This window comes from Macaca mulatta, chromosome 14 (genome assembly GCF_049350105.2).
Source record: "Macaca mulatta isolate MMU2019108-1 chromosome 14, T2T-MMU8v2.0, whole genome shotgun sequence".
Lineage (NCBI taxonomy): Eukaryota > Metazoa > Chordata > Mammalia > Primates > Cercopithecidae > Macaca > Macaca mulatta.
This window is the reverse complement of record NC_133419.1, coordinates 74,757,798-74,779,054: the sequence shown is the minus strand read 5'-3', so window position 1 is coordinate 74,779,054 and position 21,257 is coordinate 74,757,798. Positions and strand designations below refer to the sequence as shown.

The following is a 21,257-nucleotide window of genomic DNA, read 5'->3' as shown; positions in this document are numbered from 1 at the left end:
GGAATTTTTAGGCCCTACTCTAGTAGCTGTGCAGTTAAACATTAGGAAGTATACTCAGTAACCAACAGCATTTATGTCTGGTGGATCATTTATATATATGTGTGTGTGTGTATACATATGTATATACACATACATATATGTATATGTGTATATACATATATATTAGATATATATATACATACACTATACATACTACATATATACACATATACACATACTGTATATATACACATATACTATATACACATATATACTATATATACATACAATATATATATACACACTATACCTGTAATAAAAAGGAACATCACTTTGCTTTGTAACTGGAATTAAATTGTTATCAGAAGCATTATTAACACCCCAACACAATTATTTTGTTTGTAGTGAGATGGCATAGGCTTTAGAGCCAGACCAGCTTAGGTTCCCAAACTGTCTAAATTTCCAGTACCAGCTCAGTGATACTAGGCTCCCTCTCTAAATCTTAGTTTCCTCCTCTATACAATGGTAATATTAATAATAATACTAACCATACAGGTGCTGCAGTGAACCTTCTTATATGAATAAATGTTACTGTTCATGTGAAGGTATTTTTGTGGACAGACATCTATGGGCCAAAAGGCATGTGCAATTTAAAATTTGATACTTGCTGTAAAACCACTGTAAAAAGACTATCCCAATTTACATTCCTACTAGCAGGGTATTACAGTGCTATGTACCCTCTAAACGTGAAGAGTCTATTCAATTTTTGCCATTCTTATGCCCACCTTTAAATGTTAGCCCTCTTCAAGTCTCTTTGACCTATGAAATCTAGTGGTATCTTAGAAATGATAGTATCCCAGATACTGTTATTCATATTTTTCCCTTAAGAGCTATTCATATTTTTATGTAAGTTATTTGTTAGTGTGTGCCATTTATGAAACAGAAGCTCCTTGAGTCTGGATTTTATATATATATATACACACACACATATATATTTATGTATGTATATAACTAATAGATGTTAAAGCATATATATATTTATATATGTATATAAATATATTTATATTTATATATTTATATATATAAAACTAATAGATGTTAAAGCATATATATATGTGTCTCGGCCTCCCAAAGTGCTGGGATTACAGGCGTGAGCCACCACGCCCAGCCGAAACTTGATATTCTTTTGTGAAGCACCATTTTCAGTGACAGGTATTCTTGAGATTTATGAAAATAAGTTAAAGTACATGACAATGAAATACAGAATCCCAAATATAGATGTTGGCATGCCCTGCCTCACAAACCATTTTTGGAATGAATTTGTATTCTCATTCTTAATTAAGTTCACACTTAACACATAAAATATTTTTATGGCCAACTTGTGCCATAGATAAATTGAATCGTTTTCTGTGATTTTTAAGCAGTAGAAAGGAATATCTGTTCATTTTGAATTGCAGAGGTCTAGGTAGGTAACTGGTAGGCATGTTTTGATGGTATTTATCCAGTAGTGTCTCTATTTCTCTTAAAACTTAATGTATTAGCCAGGTGTAGTGGCGCATGCCTGTAGTCCCAGCTACTCAAGAGGCTGAGGCTAGATTACTTGAGCCCAGGAGTTTGAGGTTACAGTGAACTATGATTGAAATCTAACATGGACTCTAACTTAATTGATGTCATTTTTTACTAAGAGGTTTATTTTGGATTCAAAGCTCTTAAATATCAAATTTTTTAAAAAACAACATTCTTTAATATGCTATACAAATGCTATAAAATTTAGAGATATGTAAATCACCCTCAACAGGCCCTTTCTCCTTTGGGGACTCAGTGAATGGCAGGTATTATTTTATCATACGTACAAAGAAGTAGCACTGTGGAATTTATATTGAATGTTGAACCTTGTGATATATACACATTGACCCCTCCGAAGGGCTTAATATTAGGACTCTGCTTGGATTCCTGGTTAAGTTTTAATACTTCTTCTTTATAGAATCCCAAAACAAAAGAGCAGATTGAAAACCTGTTACGGAATGGGATGAACAAGGAGCTGCGAGATCGTCTTTGTTGCCGAATGACTTTTGGGACTGCAGGACTCCGTTCTGCCATGGGGGCAGGGTTTTGCTATATTAATGACCTTACAGTAATACAGTCAACACAGGTAAGTATTATCAAGTATCAAGAGTGTACTTTTGACCAGACATGGTGGCTCATGCCTGTAATCCCATCTCTTTGGGAGGCTGAGGCGGGCGGATCACGAGGTCAAGAGATCGAAATCATCCTGGCCAACATGGTGAAACCCCATCTCTACTAAAAATACAAAAATTAGCTGGGCATGGTGGTGCGTGCCTGTAGTCTCAGCTACTTGGGAGGCTGAGGCAGGAGAATTGCTTGAACCTGGGAGTCGGAGGTTGCAGTGAGCCGAGATTGCACCACTGCATTCCAGCCTGACGACAGAGCGAGACTCTGTCTCAAAAAAAAAGTGTACTTTTTCTCAGTCTGTTTTTTTTTTTTAATTTATAAATTAAGTAGTGCCATTCTAAATGCACACACACACAAAGCTTTATTTCCCCTAAGTTACTCTTATATAAGTAAAAACTGTAAACTCAATTCTGACCTTTAGTCTTGCCCAAGATTTTAGAAGTCATTTATGTATCTTCACGGTCACAGACTGACTTTCTGATTAAGAGTTATTTTGGTTGCCATTGTCAACTTCTTAACAATGTTGCTTTGCATTTGAAACCAAGAAGTGTATATTAGCATATCCAATTAATACAAAGAAACAAACTTAGGTAGAAGAAAATAACTACTCATTTTGGCATATGGCCATTTATAAAGGTTAACCAGAATTTGGAAAATTTAGTTGAAAATATTTTCCTTTATCACATATCCTTTATGTGGGTTTCTATATCCACGTAAGAGTTAATACAGTTGTGTAATATGATACAATTTGTTTTACTTCTCTCCATTGTTATGCAGCTCACTCTAGAAACAAATTGCTTCTCTTTGCAAGTGAATCATCCTGTTTCAAATAACGATACTTTTGAGACCAATAATGTATTTAGCTTATACTAAAAATAGTTCTGGGCTAGAGAATTATTCAGTAGACATAATTCTAATCGATACTCCCAAACAGTAAATCATCTTTAGCCTTATTCTGAGAGAATTCTCTAAAGCCAAGGCCTAATGCAGAGGTAGGAGAGAAGGAATGACAGGATGGTTGGATAGGTAGGATACCTGCCCCTTCCTCACCCACCCCTCCCCCTATTCCTCAACCAGAGATGCTTTAGTTCATTATTTTCTTACACATTTAGTCTTTTCATATGCTTTCATTCTAAGTGAAGATTTCTTGACTTTACAAAAATGGGTAGGGGAGGTGTTTGAAAAGCAATTTCTACAGAAGTGCACATTTTCACTGGAGTTGGGATTCCATTGTGTGAAATGGAAAAGCTGGATGGAATCTGATTCTTAAGCCCTAGCCCTTTTCAGACTCTATTAGATTGGTGCAAAAGTAATTGAGGTTTTGGTCATTTTTTTAATGGCAAAAACTACAATTACTTTCCCACCAACCTAAAAATATAGGGAAATAAGATGCATTCTGATAGCAGAGATTAATATGAGGGTCTGTGAGGTTTTAGGATAGTATCGTCATTAGAAATAAGTTGTCGAATCTAGCTAATATACTAAGCATGCACTCACTCATAGCTTATAGGTTGGGAAAATTAATTGTACTTGAGAAACTCAGGCACCAGAAGTCACTGTGGCTTTGTTTGGTGCTACCATATACTTATTTAGCAGTGCCTGCCATATAATAGGTCTTCAATAAATCAGTATAACTTAGTTTGGCCTTAGGCAAGACATTACATGGAGCTTTAATCTTATTGTCTCCTCTTCTTAAAAGACATATTGAAAGAGACCAAATTAGAAATGGTGTCTGCATTGCTTTCTTTTCAGGGTGTTAGGATTAAATGTCCCATCTTTTATGTGGAACTCATTTTAAAGGACTGTAATAATATAAAATGTTAAAATGTTATTTTTAGATATTAAAGTATTTATTAAACTTAACAAATCATTTGTAAGGTAGTTAAATGGTTTTAGTTTGTCATTGTGATGTTTTCAATATGAAATACTTTATTTCATTTTTTTGTCATCCATGACTGCACGTTTTTCTAGTCTATGGTATTACTTTTCTGTGAGATTTTAAAACCAAAGAATTACAAATGGGATCAATCATCATAAGAAATGTTCTAGTGAAGAACTGTGTTGCTGATTAAAAATGTTTGCATCATAAATAGGTCAAATCTTTTGGTTAACTTCAATCATATGATCTAGCAAGGACTTAAGACAATTAAAATTCTGTTCTCTAGAGCCTTCAGACAAGAAACAATTTATGTTGGCTCTTCTAATCTTTTTTTTTTTTTAGCTTATTGATGCTCATGTTTCTTCTGCTTTTCCTAATGTTTTACTTATTGTATTGGATTTAGTGGTTATTAAATCGGTATTTCCATGGTATTAAATGTGTCTGAAAATCCAGGATATGTTTGTCATCTTACATTTCTGGATTGAACAGTATTGCTCCCACACTGGTAAGCATGGGCATAAAGGCAGAAGCCACTTCCCTAGCAGCCAGTCAGCTGCACAGCAAACATAAAAATAAGAGATTCTGAGTCATATGAAATGCAAGCATCCATTAGGACTAATCTTTTGTGTTTATTTGCTTCAGGGGATGTACAAATACCTTGAGAGATGTTTCTCAGACTTCAAGCAGAGAGGCTTTGTGGTTGGGTATGACACTCGGGGTCAAGTAACTAGCAGCTGCAGCAGCCAGAGGTACAGAGTTAATTGTTTTAAAGATTAAGTTGAAATAGAATAAAACATATTAAAAAATTTTTTGTCCAGTAGTAGGATTTCCGAAACAGTAGACTGTCAGATAGAAATGTGATCACATGCTAATATTTACTTTAGAGCTGAAATAGAATAAAAAGTGTTTCAAAGAAAAGCTTTAGATTTTACAGAAAGAAGTAAAAATTTAAAATATTTAGAGTTCATATTTAGAATGACATCATAGCTTATTACTTTAGTATTTTGGCAAAGGCACTGGGCAGTAGTCATTATGTAGCTTATATTCTCATTATATGCCTATTAGATTAGTCTTAGGGTGTTTTTTCGGGGTAATAATGCATATTGAGTTTATCAAAGTCTCATATCACTTTTTCCATTCTTTTTGCCTTTTACAGATTTTATTTCTTAGTAAAAGAGCCATCAAAAGATGAATGAGGGAAAAAGAGGAAATTGAAATGTCAATTCTATTAGTTGTTAAACTCTTTTTTTTAAAAAAAATCTTATTTATTTAAAATTTTCCAATTAGGGCATGAAGTTTAAATAATCAGTTATTATAAGAATAGGATATATTAGGCTACTATTTATTCAGACTAATTATCATATGAAACATCTATGTGGAAGGTTGGTTTTTAAAAAGTATGGCAGGCAAAGGACTAAATGAAATCTCCCTTTTTTTAGGCTTGCTAAACTCACTGCTGCAGTCTTGCTGGCCAAAGATGTTCCTGTGTACCTTTTTTCAAGATATGTTCCTACACCTTTTGTAGTAAGTGTGTTGTGTTGGTGATCATAGAGCTTGCTGCTCTTGAAAATATTTCTGAAATCAACTAGGATTCAAATCTTTTTTGTGCATGTAGTTCTGTGTGGAGTAATATAAGGGACCAATGGAAGAAAAACAAATTTTGCTTTGAGTTTATTTTCATTCAACAGACATTTGTTCAACTTAGCTGAGAACTTGATCTATAAACGTTGACAAGTCTACAGTTATAGTGGAATATTTTAATATCTTCTTTCAGAAATTGATTCATTGGGCAGACAAAAATGATGAAGGATAGATTTGAACACATTGTCAGCTGACTTGATCTGGGTGTGTGTGTGTATGTGTGTAAAAATTCTCTATTGTATGATGATAGGATTTACATTATTATTAAGCAGAATCACAGTCTCAGCAAATGCCAAAGAGCTGCTTATCAAGCCATATACCTGGACCCCAATGCAATAAAATCAGAAATAAAAAAGCCCATAAATCCTCCCATGTTTGGAATTTTAAAAACACATTCATAAACTATTCATGGATTAAGGAAGATAACATAATGCAGATTAGAAATGACAGGCAGTCCTTGCTTTGCACAGAGTGTGGGGGCTATAAAGACAGTTGTATAAGCCAAAACCATGCCAAGTGATCTTTTCTTTTTTTTTTTTTTTTTGGTTATACTTTAAGTTCTAGGGTACATGTGCACAACTTGCAGGTTTGTTACATATGTATACATGTGCCATGTTGGTTTATCGCGGCACTATTCACAATAGCAAAGACTTGGAACCAACCCAAATGTCCATCAATGATAGACTGGATTAAGAAAATGCCAGATGATCTTAATCATCAATGAGAAAAATTATGACTGTTCCATGACCTTTAACTTTTTTTTTTTTTTTTTTTTTTTTTTTTTTTTGCCACAACATTAAAAACACTCTTACTCTTGGGTAAAAATGTATAAGGAAAAAGAAAAAACAATGGTAAAACTAATGTTTATTTAGTACATTGTAATTTAAAACATTAAGAAACATTGGTAACTAAAGTACTTTATTTCTTTGTAAAAAGAACTTATCAGGAGGCTGGGGGTGATGGCTCATGCCTGTAATCCCAGCACTTTGGAAGGCCAAGGCAGGTGGATCACCTGAGGTCAGGAGTTTCAGACCAGCCTGACCAACACAGTGGAACACGATCTCTACTAAAAATACAAAAATTAGCCAGGCATGGTGGCGCATGCCTGTAATCCCAGCTACTCAGGAGGCTGAGGCACGAGAATTGCTTGAACCTGCGAGGCAGAGGTTGCAGTGAGCTGAGATCGTGCCACTGAACTCCAGCCTGGACAACAGAGCAAGACTCCGTCTCAATCAATCAATAAATAAAACTTATCAGGAGATAAACAGAGCTTGCTTCTTTTTTTTTTTTTTTTTTTTTTTTTTTTTTGAGACGGAGTCTTGCTCTGTGCCCCAGGCTGGAGTGCAGTGGCGCGATCTCGGCTCACTGCAAGCTCCGCCCCCCGGGTTCATGCCATTCTCCTGCCTCAGCCTCCCAAGTAGCCGGGACTACAGGTGCCCGCCACCACGCCCGGCTAGTTTTTTGTATTTTTTTTTTTAGTAGAGACGGGGTTTCGCCGTATTAGCCAGGATGGTCTCGATCTCCTGACCTTGTGATCCGCCCGTCTTGGCCTCCCAAAGTGCTGGGATTACAGGCTTGAGCCACCGCGCCCGGCCTAGAGCTTGCTTCTTGTGGTTATAACTTACTTATATTACAAGCAAGCATCTTGATCTGTGCCTTGGCAAATCGTTAATATACCTTTCTGAGTTTGGATACACGTCCAGCATCTTATCCTTTGTTAATTTCAATCTTGTGAAATATCTCTGGGAGTTCCTTTAATGTGAAGGTTTCTTTGTTGGTGTCACTTCTTCTGGGACATCTTCATCCTTCTCATCACAGTCTCGTTCCTCATTTAATCCATGTGTTCCCCTTCACTACACTTCCCTGGTAGTATGTCTAAAGTCTCTTGAATGGCAGCAGTGTCAGCATTCCCACTTATTTTTTCTATAACTTCATTTATGTTCAATTCAAATTTCCCTCTATTATTACTCCTTTTTGTTTATTTGCTGCACTTTCACCTTTGTTGGCTAATTCCTACTTTCCATTATCCATTTTTGTATACTGTCATATGGGTCTATTACTGGGAGAAAAGGAGGCAATAGAGCCACATGTTTTGCAGTTTGTGTGAGCGCTAAAAAACAGATGCTCAGTGACCAATCACTGACACCCTTTTAAAGAGTGACATGATTGATCACTCATCATGATGTGGCTCTGTTATAAATGTAGGGATGTGTGGACTGAAGAGCTAGAAGCCAAGTGTGTACTTGATGCAGTTATGGTTAATATTACTGTGGTAAATGAAATTTGAACATGTTGTTGGGAGACTGGAGCTATTTAACAAAAGCATAATATCAGTAATTCATGTATAGGAACTGAGCAAAGCAAGGACTGCCTGTAGGTATTTAAAAGTGAGCAATAATGAAAACAATACATAGTAAAAATTATGGGTTTTAACTAAAGCCCTACTTAGAGGGAAATGTATAGCCTTAATGAATATATAAGGAAAAAAAAGATTTTAAAATAATGAGTTGGCTTTCGCTTAACATGTTTGTGCTAAAACAGAAGAAATCCAAAAAAGTAAAAGGAAGGAAATCTTATAATAAAGGTATAAGGAAAAATCAAGTAAATAGAAAATAAAGAGTGTATTAACAAAAGCAATATCATACTATAATGCTTTTCCTGTCATTTAATCAAAGTTATTCTCATGTCAAATGTGTAAATAGCTAGGAAGCAAAATGGAACTATGGTGTTATTTATTTTTCAGCCATATGCAGTTCAGAAGCTCAAAGCAGTTGCAGGTGTGATGATTACTGCCTCTCACAACCGCAAGGAAGACAATGGATACAAGGTAAACCTTGGACTCCTGACCTTTGTTTATCTTATAGGTCATCTTTTTTATTCAAATAATATGTGCTGAGTATGTTTTCTATACTGGAGAGCAGAGCTAGACGTTGGGAACAAAAGGTTAAAAACACTGAGGCTGGTCCTCAAAGAATGTGTATCCCTAATGGCATTTATTATTTCTCAATGTGTACGATTACAAAAATCTCTTCTTTAGTTCTTTTATTTCTAATTGTCCTTGATTTCTCTATCCCTTCCTAAATCCATCCTCTCTACCATTTCATAAAGTCACATTGCAGCAAGAACTTGAAAAATGAGTGGGAGTTTTCAACAACAGAGCCAGAGGAATGGTACCTTATCCTCACTCTCCTCTCCCTCTGACTTTCTGCTGGAGCTCCTTGTTGGCCACAGGATTCCACTTGATAGGTCAGCCTCTGTGGCAGAAAGCAGAGTGGAGAAGGGTGAAAAGTGGCTCTGGAGGGGAAATAGAAGAATGCAGCACAGTATTGAACCACCGTTTGGGGCTTCTGAGTGGGTGATAAGCCTGCGTTCCTATAGGTAGTTGGATATATAGACTTGTAGCTCAGGGGAGAAATCTGGACTTAAGTTATAGAGTTTTGGGTCACCACACATGTTAGAGCAAAATTAGCACTTGCTATGTTGGAGGAGCTAGAGAACAGAGGGTAGCAGCGGTATGACTGGAATGCAGTGAGCACAGGAAGGGAAGGAATGAAGAAACAAGCAGGAGGCAGATTATGCAGACTTATAAGCTCCAAGGCAAGGGGGTTGGGTTTTATCAAAAGAATAAGAAGCCACTGAAGAACTTTAAGCAGGAAAGTTTATGTTCTAAGGGATCACTGTCTGCTTCGTGGAGGATGGATTGCAGGGAGAACAATGGAAGCAGGGAAGAGACCAGTTAGGATGCTTTGGTTCAGACAGAAGACAACAATGGTTTAGAATGGTGATTGGTAGAGGACATGGGCAGAGGTAAACATATTCAACCTCTATTTTAGCCACAGCATCTGTAGAACCTGTTAGTAGATTAAATGTTAGGGAAAGGAAGTAATCAAGAATGATTCTTGGTTTTTGTTTGGGTGGGTGGTAATGTTAATTTACAGAGATAAGAGATTGAAGGAGGACCACTCTTAGGTGTATATGTTGTGGGGTAATCAAGAACTCTGTTCTAGATACACTACTTTTGAGGTTCCTGTTAGAGGTGTCTGTTAGAGAGTTCTTGATTCCTCCACAGCATATACACCTAAGAGTGGTCCTCCTTCAGTGCAGTGGTATGATCACTGTAGCCTCAAACTCCTAAACTCAGGGAGTTCTCCAGCCTCAGCCTCTCATGTAGCTGGGGCTACAGGTGTATACCACTTGCCTGCCTTTTTTTTTTCTTCCTCCCTCCGTCCCTTCCTTCTCTCTCTCTTTCTTTCTTTTTTTATTTGTTTATTTTTATTTTTTAAGACAAGGTCTTGCTCTGTCACCAAGGCTGGAGTGCAGTGGCACAATCACAGCTCACTGCAGCCTCAACCTTCCAAGTTCAAGCAATCCTCCTGCCTCAGCCTCCCAACCACAGGCATAAGTCACCATACCCAGCTAATTTTTTTATATTTAGTAGAGACAGGGTCTTGCTATGTTGCCCAGGCTGTGGATCTAGTTTCTTTATGATGAATTATCTTATTTATTTGACCCTCCTCACCCCCATCCCCTAAATATAAGTTCGTAGGTAGAGAGACTTAGTCTGCCTTGATATTCATTGCTATTGAACATATTTGGCACATAGTGGACCCTCAAATATTTTTTCTCCTTAATATGTAAGCACAAGGTTAAAAAGTTAAACAGTAAAAAGTATCTGTCCTATCTCTGTCCCCTAGTACCGTTTCTCAGAAGCAAATACTGTTTCCAGTTTTCATTTCTGTTTAGGGATAGTCCACACATATATAAATATGTATGTGTTTGTCACTTCCCCGTCTTTTTCCCCATAAATGGTAGGGTACTATATAATAGTGTTCTGTGCCTTGCTGATTTCATACAACAATATGTCTTACAGACTGTCTTTTTCTTTCTCCCTCTCCCTTCCCCTCTTCTCATTCTATGTGTATGTATGTGTATATATGTATATACATGTATACATACACACATATAGATGTACATATATATACATACATGTGTATATATAGTCAATATGTATATTTTAACCTGTGCTTGTATATTAAGGAAAAAATATATATGTATATGTGTGTGTTTGTATATGTATATATTTGTATATGTGACATTGTATTTTTTGGAGAGCCCGGGAGAGGAGAGGGCTCCTCTGTCAGAGAGTGCAGTGAACTGTGATCACACCACTGCACTCCAGCCTGGACTACAGAGTAAAACTCTGTTTCAAAAAAGAAAAAAATAAAACAAAGATGAATGTAGAAGAATGTTTACTGTGGCACTGTTTATACATAGCAGAAGATCAGAAGCAAATGAAATGTTCATCGATAGAGGATTGATTATATAAATTATGATTCATCTATATAGATTTTTAAAGATGAATGAAGCAGATATACATATGTATGAATGGCATGAATATATACACATATGAATGATATGAATATATATGTGCATGAATATATATGCTTTATTCATAAAATTAATTTCATCTATGCATTTTTTAATGTGACTACTAGAAAATTTTAAATTTTATATGTGGCTTGCATTTGTGGTGCACATACTTCTTTTGGGCACTGCTGATCTGTACGATAGATTTTTAGAGGTGAAACTTTGGAGTTTTTGTGTTTTTGTGTTTGTTTTTTGAGATGGAGCCTCGCTCTGTCACCCAAGCTGGAGTGCAGTGGCACAACCTCGGCTCACTGCAACCTTCGCCTCCGAGGTTCAAGCTATTCTCTTGCCTCAGCCTCCTGGGTAGCTGGTACTACAGGCATGCACCACCACACCTAGCTAATTTTTGTATTTTTAGTAGAGACAGGATTTTGCCATGTTGGCCAGGCTGGTCTTGAACCTCTGGCCTCAAGTGATCCTCCTGCCCCCGCCTCCCAGAATGCTGTGAGCCACTGTGCCTGGCCTAGAGGTGAAACTTTTGGATCAAAAGGAATATGCAAAGAAAGTTTGGCATTCCCTATTCAAGGTGGTCGTGCCATTTAATAACCTCATCGACAATATATGAGGGCCTTTATCCTTTATCTTCCATGATTGTATCATCAAAGCTTTTAATCTTTGCCAATCAGATTGGTAGAAATGTTATTTTTAATCTGTACCTGTCTTATGAGTGGGGTTGAGTGTCTTTTCATGTATTTATAAGATATTTGTGTTTCCCTTTCTGAGAAGTCTGTTAAAGGATTGTTTTTTAACAAACTTTATTTTGTAGAGCTGTTTTAGATTCACAGCAAAATTCAGCAGAGGGTTCCGAGATTTCCCATGTACCCACTTGTCCCCACATATGCATTAACAACATCCGCCACCAGAGTGGTACATTTGATGAGCCTGCATTGACATGTCATTATCACCCAAAGCCCATAGTTTATGTTAGGGTCATTCTTCATTTGTACATTCTTTGGGTTTTGACAAATGAATAATGACATGTATCCACCATTATAGTTTCATACAGAGTATTTCCATTGCCTCCAGAATTCTCCGTGTTGTGCCTGTTCATCCATTTCTCCTCTTTAACCCCTGGCAAACACTGATCTTTTTACTGTCTCCACAGTTTTACCTTTTCCAGAGTGTCATATTGTTGGAATATACAATATATAGCCTTTTTAGATTGGCTTCTTTCACATAGTAATTCCCTCCATGTCTCTTCATGGCTGGATAGCTCATTTCTTTTTTAGCACAGAAGAAGAATATTCCATTGTCTGGATGTACCACCGTTTATTTCCCCATTCACCTACTGAAGAACATCATAGATTCTTCCAAGTTTTGGCAATTATGAATAAAGCTGCTATAAACATTTGTGTGCACATTTTTGTATGGACATAAGTCTTCATTCCTTTGAGTAAATACCAAGGAGTGTGAGTGCTGAATCATATGACAAGAGTATGTTTAGTTTTGTAAGAAACTGCCAAACTGTCTCTAAAGTGGCTATTTAAATCCCCACCAGCAATGAATGAGAGCTTCTGTTGCTCCACATCCTTGCCAGCATTTGCTATTGTCAGTGTTGTGGATTTTGGCCATTCTAATAGGTGTGCAGTAGTATCTCATTGTTGTTTTAATTTCCATTTTTCTGATGACATACGATGTGAAACATGTTTTCATATGCTTCTTTGCCATCTGTGTATTCTTTCTGGTGAAGTGTCTGTTTTGCTTTCTTATTGTTGAGTTTTAAGAATTCTTTATATATTTTGGATAACAGTCCTTTTTCAGATATATCTTTCGCAAATATTTCTCCCAGTCCGGCTTGTCTTTTTATTCACTTGGCAGTGTCTTTTGCAGAGCAGAAAATTTTATTTTCATTTTAAATCCAGCTTATCAATTCTTTCTTTCATGGATCATGCCTTTGGTGGTGTACCTAAAAATTTATTGCCAGCTGGGCACCGTGGTTCATGCCTGTAATCCCAGCACTTTGGGAGGCCAAGGCGGGTGGATCACCTGAGGTCAGGAGTTTGAGACCAGCCTGGTTAACATGGTGAAACCCCGTCTCTACTAAAAATAAAAAATAAAAAATAAAAAATAAATTAGCTGGGCATGGTGGCAGGCACCTGTAATCCCAGCTACTCGGGAGGCTGAAGCAGCAGAATCGCTTGAACCTGGGAGGCAGAGGTTGCAGTGAGCCGAGACTGTGCCATTGCACTCCAGCCGGGGCAACAAGAGTGAAACTCCATCTGAAAAAAAAAAATAGTTATTGCCAAACCCAAGATCCTCTAGACTTCCTCTCAGCATATCTTCTAGGAGTTTTATAGTTTTGCATCTGTTAAACTATTTGCTCATTATTCTTTTGCTGTTTCTTATTGATTTATGGGAACTCTTTCTATGTAAGAAGCAGCTCTTGGCCATCTGTTTTGCAGACATTTCCTCGCAGTCCTCTTGACTTTATTTATGTTATTTTTCCATGCATGATATTGTGGTATTTTTCCCATTTGAAAACAAAGTTATTTTGGCATTTTTATTGGTATCATATTTTATTTACTATTAATTTAGAGAGCTTTGATATTTTAATAATTGAGTCTCCCTATTCAAGAATAGGGTGTGTCTTTCTATTCTTTCAAGACTTCTTTTAGATTCTTTAGTAGCATTTTAAACATTTTTTTAAGATAATTAAATTGTTTATTGATTACATATGATAATGGATGAAACACAAGCTTCATTCCCATTTATAATTTTATCTGGTAACATTATTCATTTTAGATATATTGCATAGAATGTGTCAATAATCATTTTTATAACCAATAATTCCATGATTTTGCTTGGGTAATCCCTTTTAGTGGTGAAGTTCAGGTCACAACAGTAACTGTAAGTTCAACTACACCAAGGTTTCTGAAGACAACGATTTCTCTACCCAAGCAAGTTGTATATAAACTCCAAATAGAACCTGGCATCACTCTGAAGGAATTCTAACTTCACACTGTTGGGGAAATTTACCAAGATGGCTTCAGAGTAGACTAACTTTACACAGCACATTAAAAAAAAAAGAGACACATTTATTCAGCATCGTGATCAGACTATTACATTTAGCAATCAACAGCATGGTGCAAAAAAAAAAAAAAAAATCCATATTAAAACTCTTTGTTGGAATGCTTTGCACTTTCCACAGAACAGGAACTAAAATAACTTGTTATACAATTTGTCAGAAATACAGTCCTCGAGTTTTTTGCCCATACACATGAGTATTTGTCTGAAACATGTCTTCTTTGTCACAGGTAGGCCCCGCCACCACTGTGCTTGGCTGAGTTCACAGATCCGTTGTAACCTGTAGCTTCTCTGTCACTTCTCTGGCTCTCCTCTCCTGCTAAGCTTTGTTTCCTGGCAGTAATTAAAATCTTCTGCCACTGCCAAGCTACTGTTGCTACTGGAACCACCATAGCCACCTTGGTTTCATAATTAGTAAAGTATTGGCCTCCACCACCACAGAAGCCAGAGCTTCTGTCTCCAAAGTTTCCTCCCTTCGTGGGTCCAATTTTTTTTTTTTTTTTTTTGAGATGGAGTCTCGCTCTGTTGCCCAGGCTACAGTGTAGTGGTGCAAGTTCAGCTCACTGCAAACTCCGCCTCCCGGGTTCAAGCAATTCTCCTGCCTCAGCCTCCCAAGTAGCTGGGACTATAGGCGCCCGCCACCACGCCCGGCTAATTTTTGTATTTTTAGTAGAGATGGGGTTTTGTCATGTTGGCCAGGCTGCCCTCGAACTCCTGACCTCAGGTGATCCACCACCTCAGCCGCCCAAAGTGTTGGGATTACAGGCGTGAGCCACCACGCCTGGCCGGGTCCAAAATTTGAAGACTGATTGTTGTAATTGCCAAAGTCATTGTAACTTCCACCACCTCCAAAATTGCTTCCATCATTACCAAATCCGTTATAGCCATCCCCACTGCCACCATGTCCACCACCACCATGGCTGCCACCAAAGCCACCACAACCATTGAAGTTTCCTCCACAACCAAAGTTGTCATTCCCACCGAAACCACCTCCACGACCACCACCAAAGTTTCCAGAACCACTTCGACCTCTTTGGCTGGACGAAGCACGAGCCATCTCTTGCTTTGACAGGGCTTTCCTAACTTCACAGTTGTGGCCATTCACAGTATGGTATTTCTGAATGACAGTCTTATCCACGGAGTCATGGTCGTCAAAGGTTACAAAGGCAAAGCCCCTTTTCTTGCCACTGCCTCGGTCAGTCATGATTTCAATCACTTCAATTTTCCCATACTGTTCAAAAAAATCTCTTAGGTGATGTTCTTCGATGCCTTCTTTAATGCCACCAACAAATATATTTTTCACAGTTAAGTGGGCACCTGGTCTTTGAGAATCTTCTCTTGAGACAGCTCTCTTTGGTTCCACGACTCTTCCATCCACCTTGTGTGGCCTTGCATTCATGGCTGCATCCACCTCCTCCACAGTGGCGTATGTGACAAAACAAAGCCCTTGGAGCACTTGGTGTTAGGGTCTCTCATTACCACGCAGTCCGTGAGCATTCTCCATTGCTCAAAATGGCTCCTCAGGCTCTCATCGGTTGTTTCAAAACTCAACTCTCCAAGGAAGAGCTTCCTCGGCTGTTTGGGCTCTTTAGGAGACTCTGACTTAGACATGATGGCAGGGAAGAGAGATTTTAATGATGCTTCCTCAGCAGCGTCCACGGGCAGAAAGGAGTAAGCTGACCTAAACACTGTTTTAAACTAGATTTTTCAGATATTTTTTAACGTTTATTCCTGGATGTATTTTGTTGCATGAATTTTTATGTTACTATATCAGATAGGGATGCTTTCTGGTGCAGATTAAGTAAAACCAGCAAAAGTGGCTTAAGCTGATAGAAGTTCATTTTTCTCACATAACAAAACGTCCAGGGGTAGGTGGCCGCAGGCATGGTTCTGTAGCTCCATGATGTCAGGCCTTGTGTCTTGCAGTTTTTCTGGCCTTACCCTCAAGCATGGTCATCACATGGTGGTTGCTGTACCTCCAGGCATCACGTCCACAGAAAAGCAAGGAGAAGGGGACCGGGAGAAAGAACAGGATTTTTTTTTTTTCTTATGTTTTATAAATTTTCACGTGAGCTTTCAGGACTTACGGAGATAATCTTTTTTATGGCTTGAAATGTGGGAGCATCCCTCCAGAACAGTTTTGTTTGTTTTAAGCATTCTGGGTTTTTTGTTTGTTTTAAAAATTCTGCTAGAACCTCAAGGGTTTCACTGACTGGGGACAGTTTCTGTGTTAATTTATTGTTTCTCATCCTAAAATAATTGAAGTACAGACCTTGGATTTGAAAATTTTTTTAATTACCCAGAACCCAAGAAGAGACACGCTTCCTCACAATCTCTATAATAGTGGGCAGGACTTTTTCTATTCTGCATTTTCACTGAGAGTGAAATGCTTCAACAATGCCATTTTTATTTGGGGGTCTCAGTTCCAACTCCATATCTTGCACATGGGCATTACAACCCAAGAACCAGATAAATGGACAGTTCTCAAACCCCAAGTAACCACAATCTCAGTCCCACAGGCTTATCATTCCGCTTTTTAATTCTTTTTCTCTCACTGCCTAGAGTTGTCCCTTTCCTCTTGTGGATTATGCTATGCATTTAAGATAATGTTTTTTCTCTTTTATATAGCATTTTGAAGTGTTTATAGAACACAGATTTTTAGGTCATCTGGTTAACCATATTCTTTGCATAGAGATTAGTACATAGTACAGATTCAAATGTATTCTTCTTTCCTTCATTCAGGATGCAATAGAGGGGATTTGTGTCCTATACATGGTAGAAGTCACCATAGATGTTCTCTAACCTTCCAAATTTGAAATCCTATAAATTAATAGAATTACATTTTCATGCTTTTTTGGTAACTGTTCCTAATGTCTTATTGATCAGGCTATTTGACAAACTGAAACTCATTGAAATTTATATGGATAATTAACATGTTAATTTTTAATAAACTATATTTGGTATGATATAAATTCTACTTTATAATAGAAAGATGACTTTTTTCTGTATCACATAACTACTTTATAATGAGTTAAATAGTATTAAGTTTTAAGGAATATTCTATGGTTTTTTGGATTATCTTTAGTAGATAGTTGTAGGTTTAAGAGTATAATTGGACACTATGGCATATGCATATTATAATGTTATCATAATAATTAGGCCTGCTTGCATTTTGCTCATATTGTTATTAAGGTATACTTCTAAAAGAAAATCATATATAATCATTTGATTGAAGAGTCCCTGTAGAGTAATTACTATCTGTATCTTTTAATATTTGTTAAATTAGTCCTATGTTGACATTTTTTGCTTGATCAATTTGATATGCTTTTTTTTTTTTTTTTTTTTGAGACGGAGTCTCGCTCTGTAGCCCAGGCTGGAGTGCAGTAGCACAATCTCGGCTCACTGCAAGCTCCGCCTCCCAGGTTCACACTATTCTCCTGCCTCAGCCTCCCGAGTAGCTGAGACTACAGGCGCCCACAACCACGCCTGGCTAATTTTTTGTATTTTTAGTAGAGACGGCGTTTCACCGTGTTAGCCAGGATGGTCTTGATCTCCTGACCTCGTGATCTGCCTGCTTCAGCCTCCCAAAGTGCTGGGATTACAGACGTGAGCCATGACACCCGGCCTCAATTTTATATGCTTTTTAGTAAAGCTGAAGATCTCTACTATAGGTAAGAAAAGATCTGACAAGCATTTTAAGTGATTATGGTTATATTTACTTATCATCTAGGTTTACTGGGAAACCGGTGCTCAGATCACGTCACCTCATGATAAAGAAATTCTAAAATGTATAGAAGAATGTGTGGAACCCTGGAATGGTTCCTGGAATGATAATTTGGTGGATACCAGCCCGCTGAAGAGAGACCCTCTGCAGGATATTTGCAGGAGATACATGGAAGATCTGAAAAAGATCTGTTTTTACAGGTATCCAAGTGGGAATATCAGATAATACCACTTTAGAATAATGTTAGCAAATGAGGAGAAGAAAAAGTGATACAAAGTGTTGTCTATTTATTAGGCTGGTCTTGAACTCCTGACCTCAGGTGATCCGCCTGCCTCAGCCTCCCAAAGTGCTGGCATTACAGGTGTGAGCCATCATGCCCAGCCTAGAGTTTCTTTCAGGAGTAGTGAGAATGTTCTAAAGTTGATCATAGTCATGGTTGACCAACTCTATGAATGTAGTGACAGCCATTGAATTGCACACTTTAAATGGGTGAATTATATGGTATATGAATTATATCTCAATAAAGTTAAACAAGTTATACTTAAATATATGTATTTCCTCTGTGTTAGATAAGTATATTTCCTTTAAGATTTTATTTTTCCTTAACCATTTCCATATTTCCATAATTATCTCTGTAACTCTTCTGTAAATAGCTAACACTATTGCTAGGAAGAACCCTGGCTGGCTGAGTATATTTTTCCTATCCTACAAAATAATTTTAGCTTTTTCTCAACTTTATTTTAATTTCAAAAATGTACCCTTCAAGCTATCAATTGTTTGCTTCTCCATCTAAAATGATAAGTGGACAGTAATACTAGCTAAATGCTACCAGCTCTAATCACTCTAAAAAGAATTGATTCCTTTTTTATCCTTTCTGTCTTTTCTTATTTATATTTTTGTTTTTTAAAGAGTATATGGGCAAAAGCAAATTAACAAGTGAACTATTTATGAAGCTGAAGGCATAATTACACAGAGAAGAATTATTTCAAGTGACTTTACAGTTATTGACTATACATTTCTAGTGGGATATGTCCTAAGGATAAAGAACTACAAAGAAACCTCAAATTGTATTTGATAGCTATACTGTTAGTGGTAATATTGATGGTTTTACAGATGTGGATATAAATAAATATATAGATAGACATACTATATATATTATAAAACAAATGGGTAACTATGTTAATGTCACTAGGATCTAAGATTTTAGTTTAAGAGAAGCAAATGTAAAATCAAATAAAATAATTTTAAAATTACAATTTTAAATTTGAATTTGAAATATGTTTTATTTACCTAAAATGCTAAAATACTAGTTCTGTTACTAATAAGGCCTATGCCTACCCCTAAAGCCCAGATTGTGGTTTCTAAATACCATTTCCTAGTAAAAGGAACCACGGCTTATTGGAGAAATTGATTCTCATCAAGGACGGGGGCAGAAAATGTACTAAATGAGCCTGAGATAGCTTTGTTTTCCTTGCCATAAAGCAGGCTAGCTTTCAAAGATACTGGGGTCATATCAAAAGGATCTAGGGGCCAACTTGAAGGGACTCCCACTGACCAAATATTGGATAGTTGGGCATCAAAAAGAATAATCACCTTAATGAATTAAAACATTAAACATAAAAAGCCTGTGACTGTTAGTAATACTAAAAAAGCTCTTTATTGGTCACCTTTGGGATTTGCTGGACTGAAAATCACTCATGCTGAAATTTGATAAATTCTAAATTTTCTTTCTGAAAATTGATAAATGTTTGAAACTTTATCTTAATTTGTTCTGCCTTTTCTATGTGAACTGAATGTTAGGGCTAATCAAATGGTTGATAAAGGATCATTATTATTATTATTATTTTTTTTTGAGACGGAGTCTCGCTCTGTCGCCCAGCCCAGGCTGGAGTGCAGTGGTGCGATCTCGGCTCACTGCAAGCTCCTGGGTTCACGCCATTCTCCTGCCTCAGCCTCCCGAGTAGCTGGGACTACAGGCGCCCACAACCGCGCCCGGCTAATTTTTTGTATTTTTAGTAGAGACGGGGTTTCACCGTGGTCTCGATCTCCTGACCTTGTGATCCGCCCACCTCGGCCTCCCAAAGTGCTGGGATTACAGGCGTGAGCCACCGCGCCTGGCCAGGATCATTATTTTTAAAAGAAAAATCCAATAAATGCAGAAGGAATAATAGAATTTTCAAAATCACTATGTTGTGACCTCTAATAAATCATGTATCTAAGTAATTCTCATCAAGGGCTGCTAAGACCCATAGGTGAAATGTTGATGGGAAATTTTTTGATGGAAGGATTAGGCTGACACTGGTGAATCTTAGTTTAACAGCATTAAAAGTAGAGTAGAAATTGTGTGCTTCCAGCTGTGAGTCAATAGAAAATACACAGCACCTATTCTTGCCCAAAGAATTGAAACTGAATCTAATGTAACCTCTAAATGCAGCTGCCTATTTACAGAAAAAATAGGATAGAGGAGCATGTTAATACCAAAAGGATGCAGTCTACATACTGGAGATACAGGAACTTCTACAGGACAAATGGGCCAGTTTCTTCAATAAATGACATTCGGGTTGGGGAAGGAAGGGAGGAACATTTATAGATTAAAAGAGACTTGAGAGGCATAGCAATCAAATTATATGGAACCTCGTTCAAGTCCTGCTTCAAGTAAAACAACTGTTAAAAGTATTTTTGAGACACTTGGGGAAAATTTGAACACAGATAGGGTATTAGAGGAAAGAAATTATTGTTGATTTTGTTAGATGTAATAATGATAATATGGTTATGTTTTTAAATACTAAAGCATTTTCATGTAAAGTAATACGTCTTGAATAAATGAGACTAGATTGACAGACTATGGAAACATATTGAAGTGAGGTAATGGTTATATGGTGTTAGATATTCTGTCTTCCTAGATGTATGTTTGAAAATTGTCGTAACATTTTATTTTTATTATTTGTCTTATAATAAATTTTATTTTTCATGGGGAATGGTTAGTAAATGGGAAGTTAGGATATAGAAAGTTTTGCTGTGGAAAAGACCAAAGAAACAGAGTCTAGATGCTAGTGGAAATGATGCTGGCGAGAAAGGATTATCCACGTACTAAAGTTCTCAAGTGAGAATAGATGGGGACCAGAGCAGAAGTAGAGCGGTTGACCTTTGATACAAAGAATGCTTCCTCATTATTATCAGATGGAAGAAGGAAAAAATATGGGTTGTTGGTTTGGTATGGGGTGATTAGGAAGTTCCCATCAAATGGCTCTGTGTCTCAATGATGTATGAGGTGAAGGGGGAGGAAAGGAATAAGAAGAGAAGAGAAGGTACTAATTAAGTCACCATCTTGGAGAGTAAAAAATAAGCTTTGGGGGTAACAAAGTATGATTGCCTGGCAGCATTGAGTAT

The 21,257-nt window shown here is 37.1% G+C and overlaps 1 protein-coding gene and 1 pseudogene across 4 annotated transcripts in view; one reads left to right on the top strand and one right to left on the bottom strand.

Annotated features, from left to right (window-relative positions):
- Nucleotides 1-21,257, top strand: part of PGM2L1 (phosphoglucomutase 2 like 1) — a 61,625-nt gene that overhangs the window by 21,143 nt on the left and 19,225 nt on the right. For 2 of the 4 annotated variants that reach the window (XM_077961370.1, NM_001265664.1), the window contains 5 exon segments: nucleotides 1,964-2,131; nucleotides 4,694-4,800; nucleotides 5,491-5,575; nucleotides 8,436-8,519; nucleotides 17,874-18,067. In XM_077961370.1, the coding sequence (XP_077817496.1) occupies nucleotides 1,964-2,131; nucleotides 4,694-4,800; nucleotides 5,491-5,575; nucleotides 8,436-8,519; nucleotides 17,874-18,067 (638 nt within the window). 4 annotated transcript variants of the gene reach the window in all.
- On the bottom strand, nucleotides 14,443-15,813 carry LOC100426238 (heterogeneous nuclear ribonucleoprotein A1-like; annotated as a pseudogene).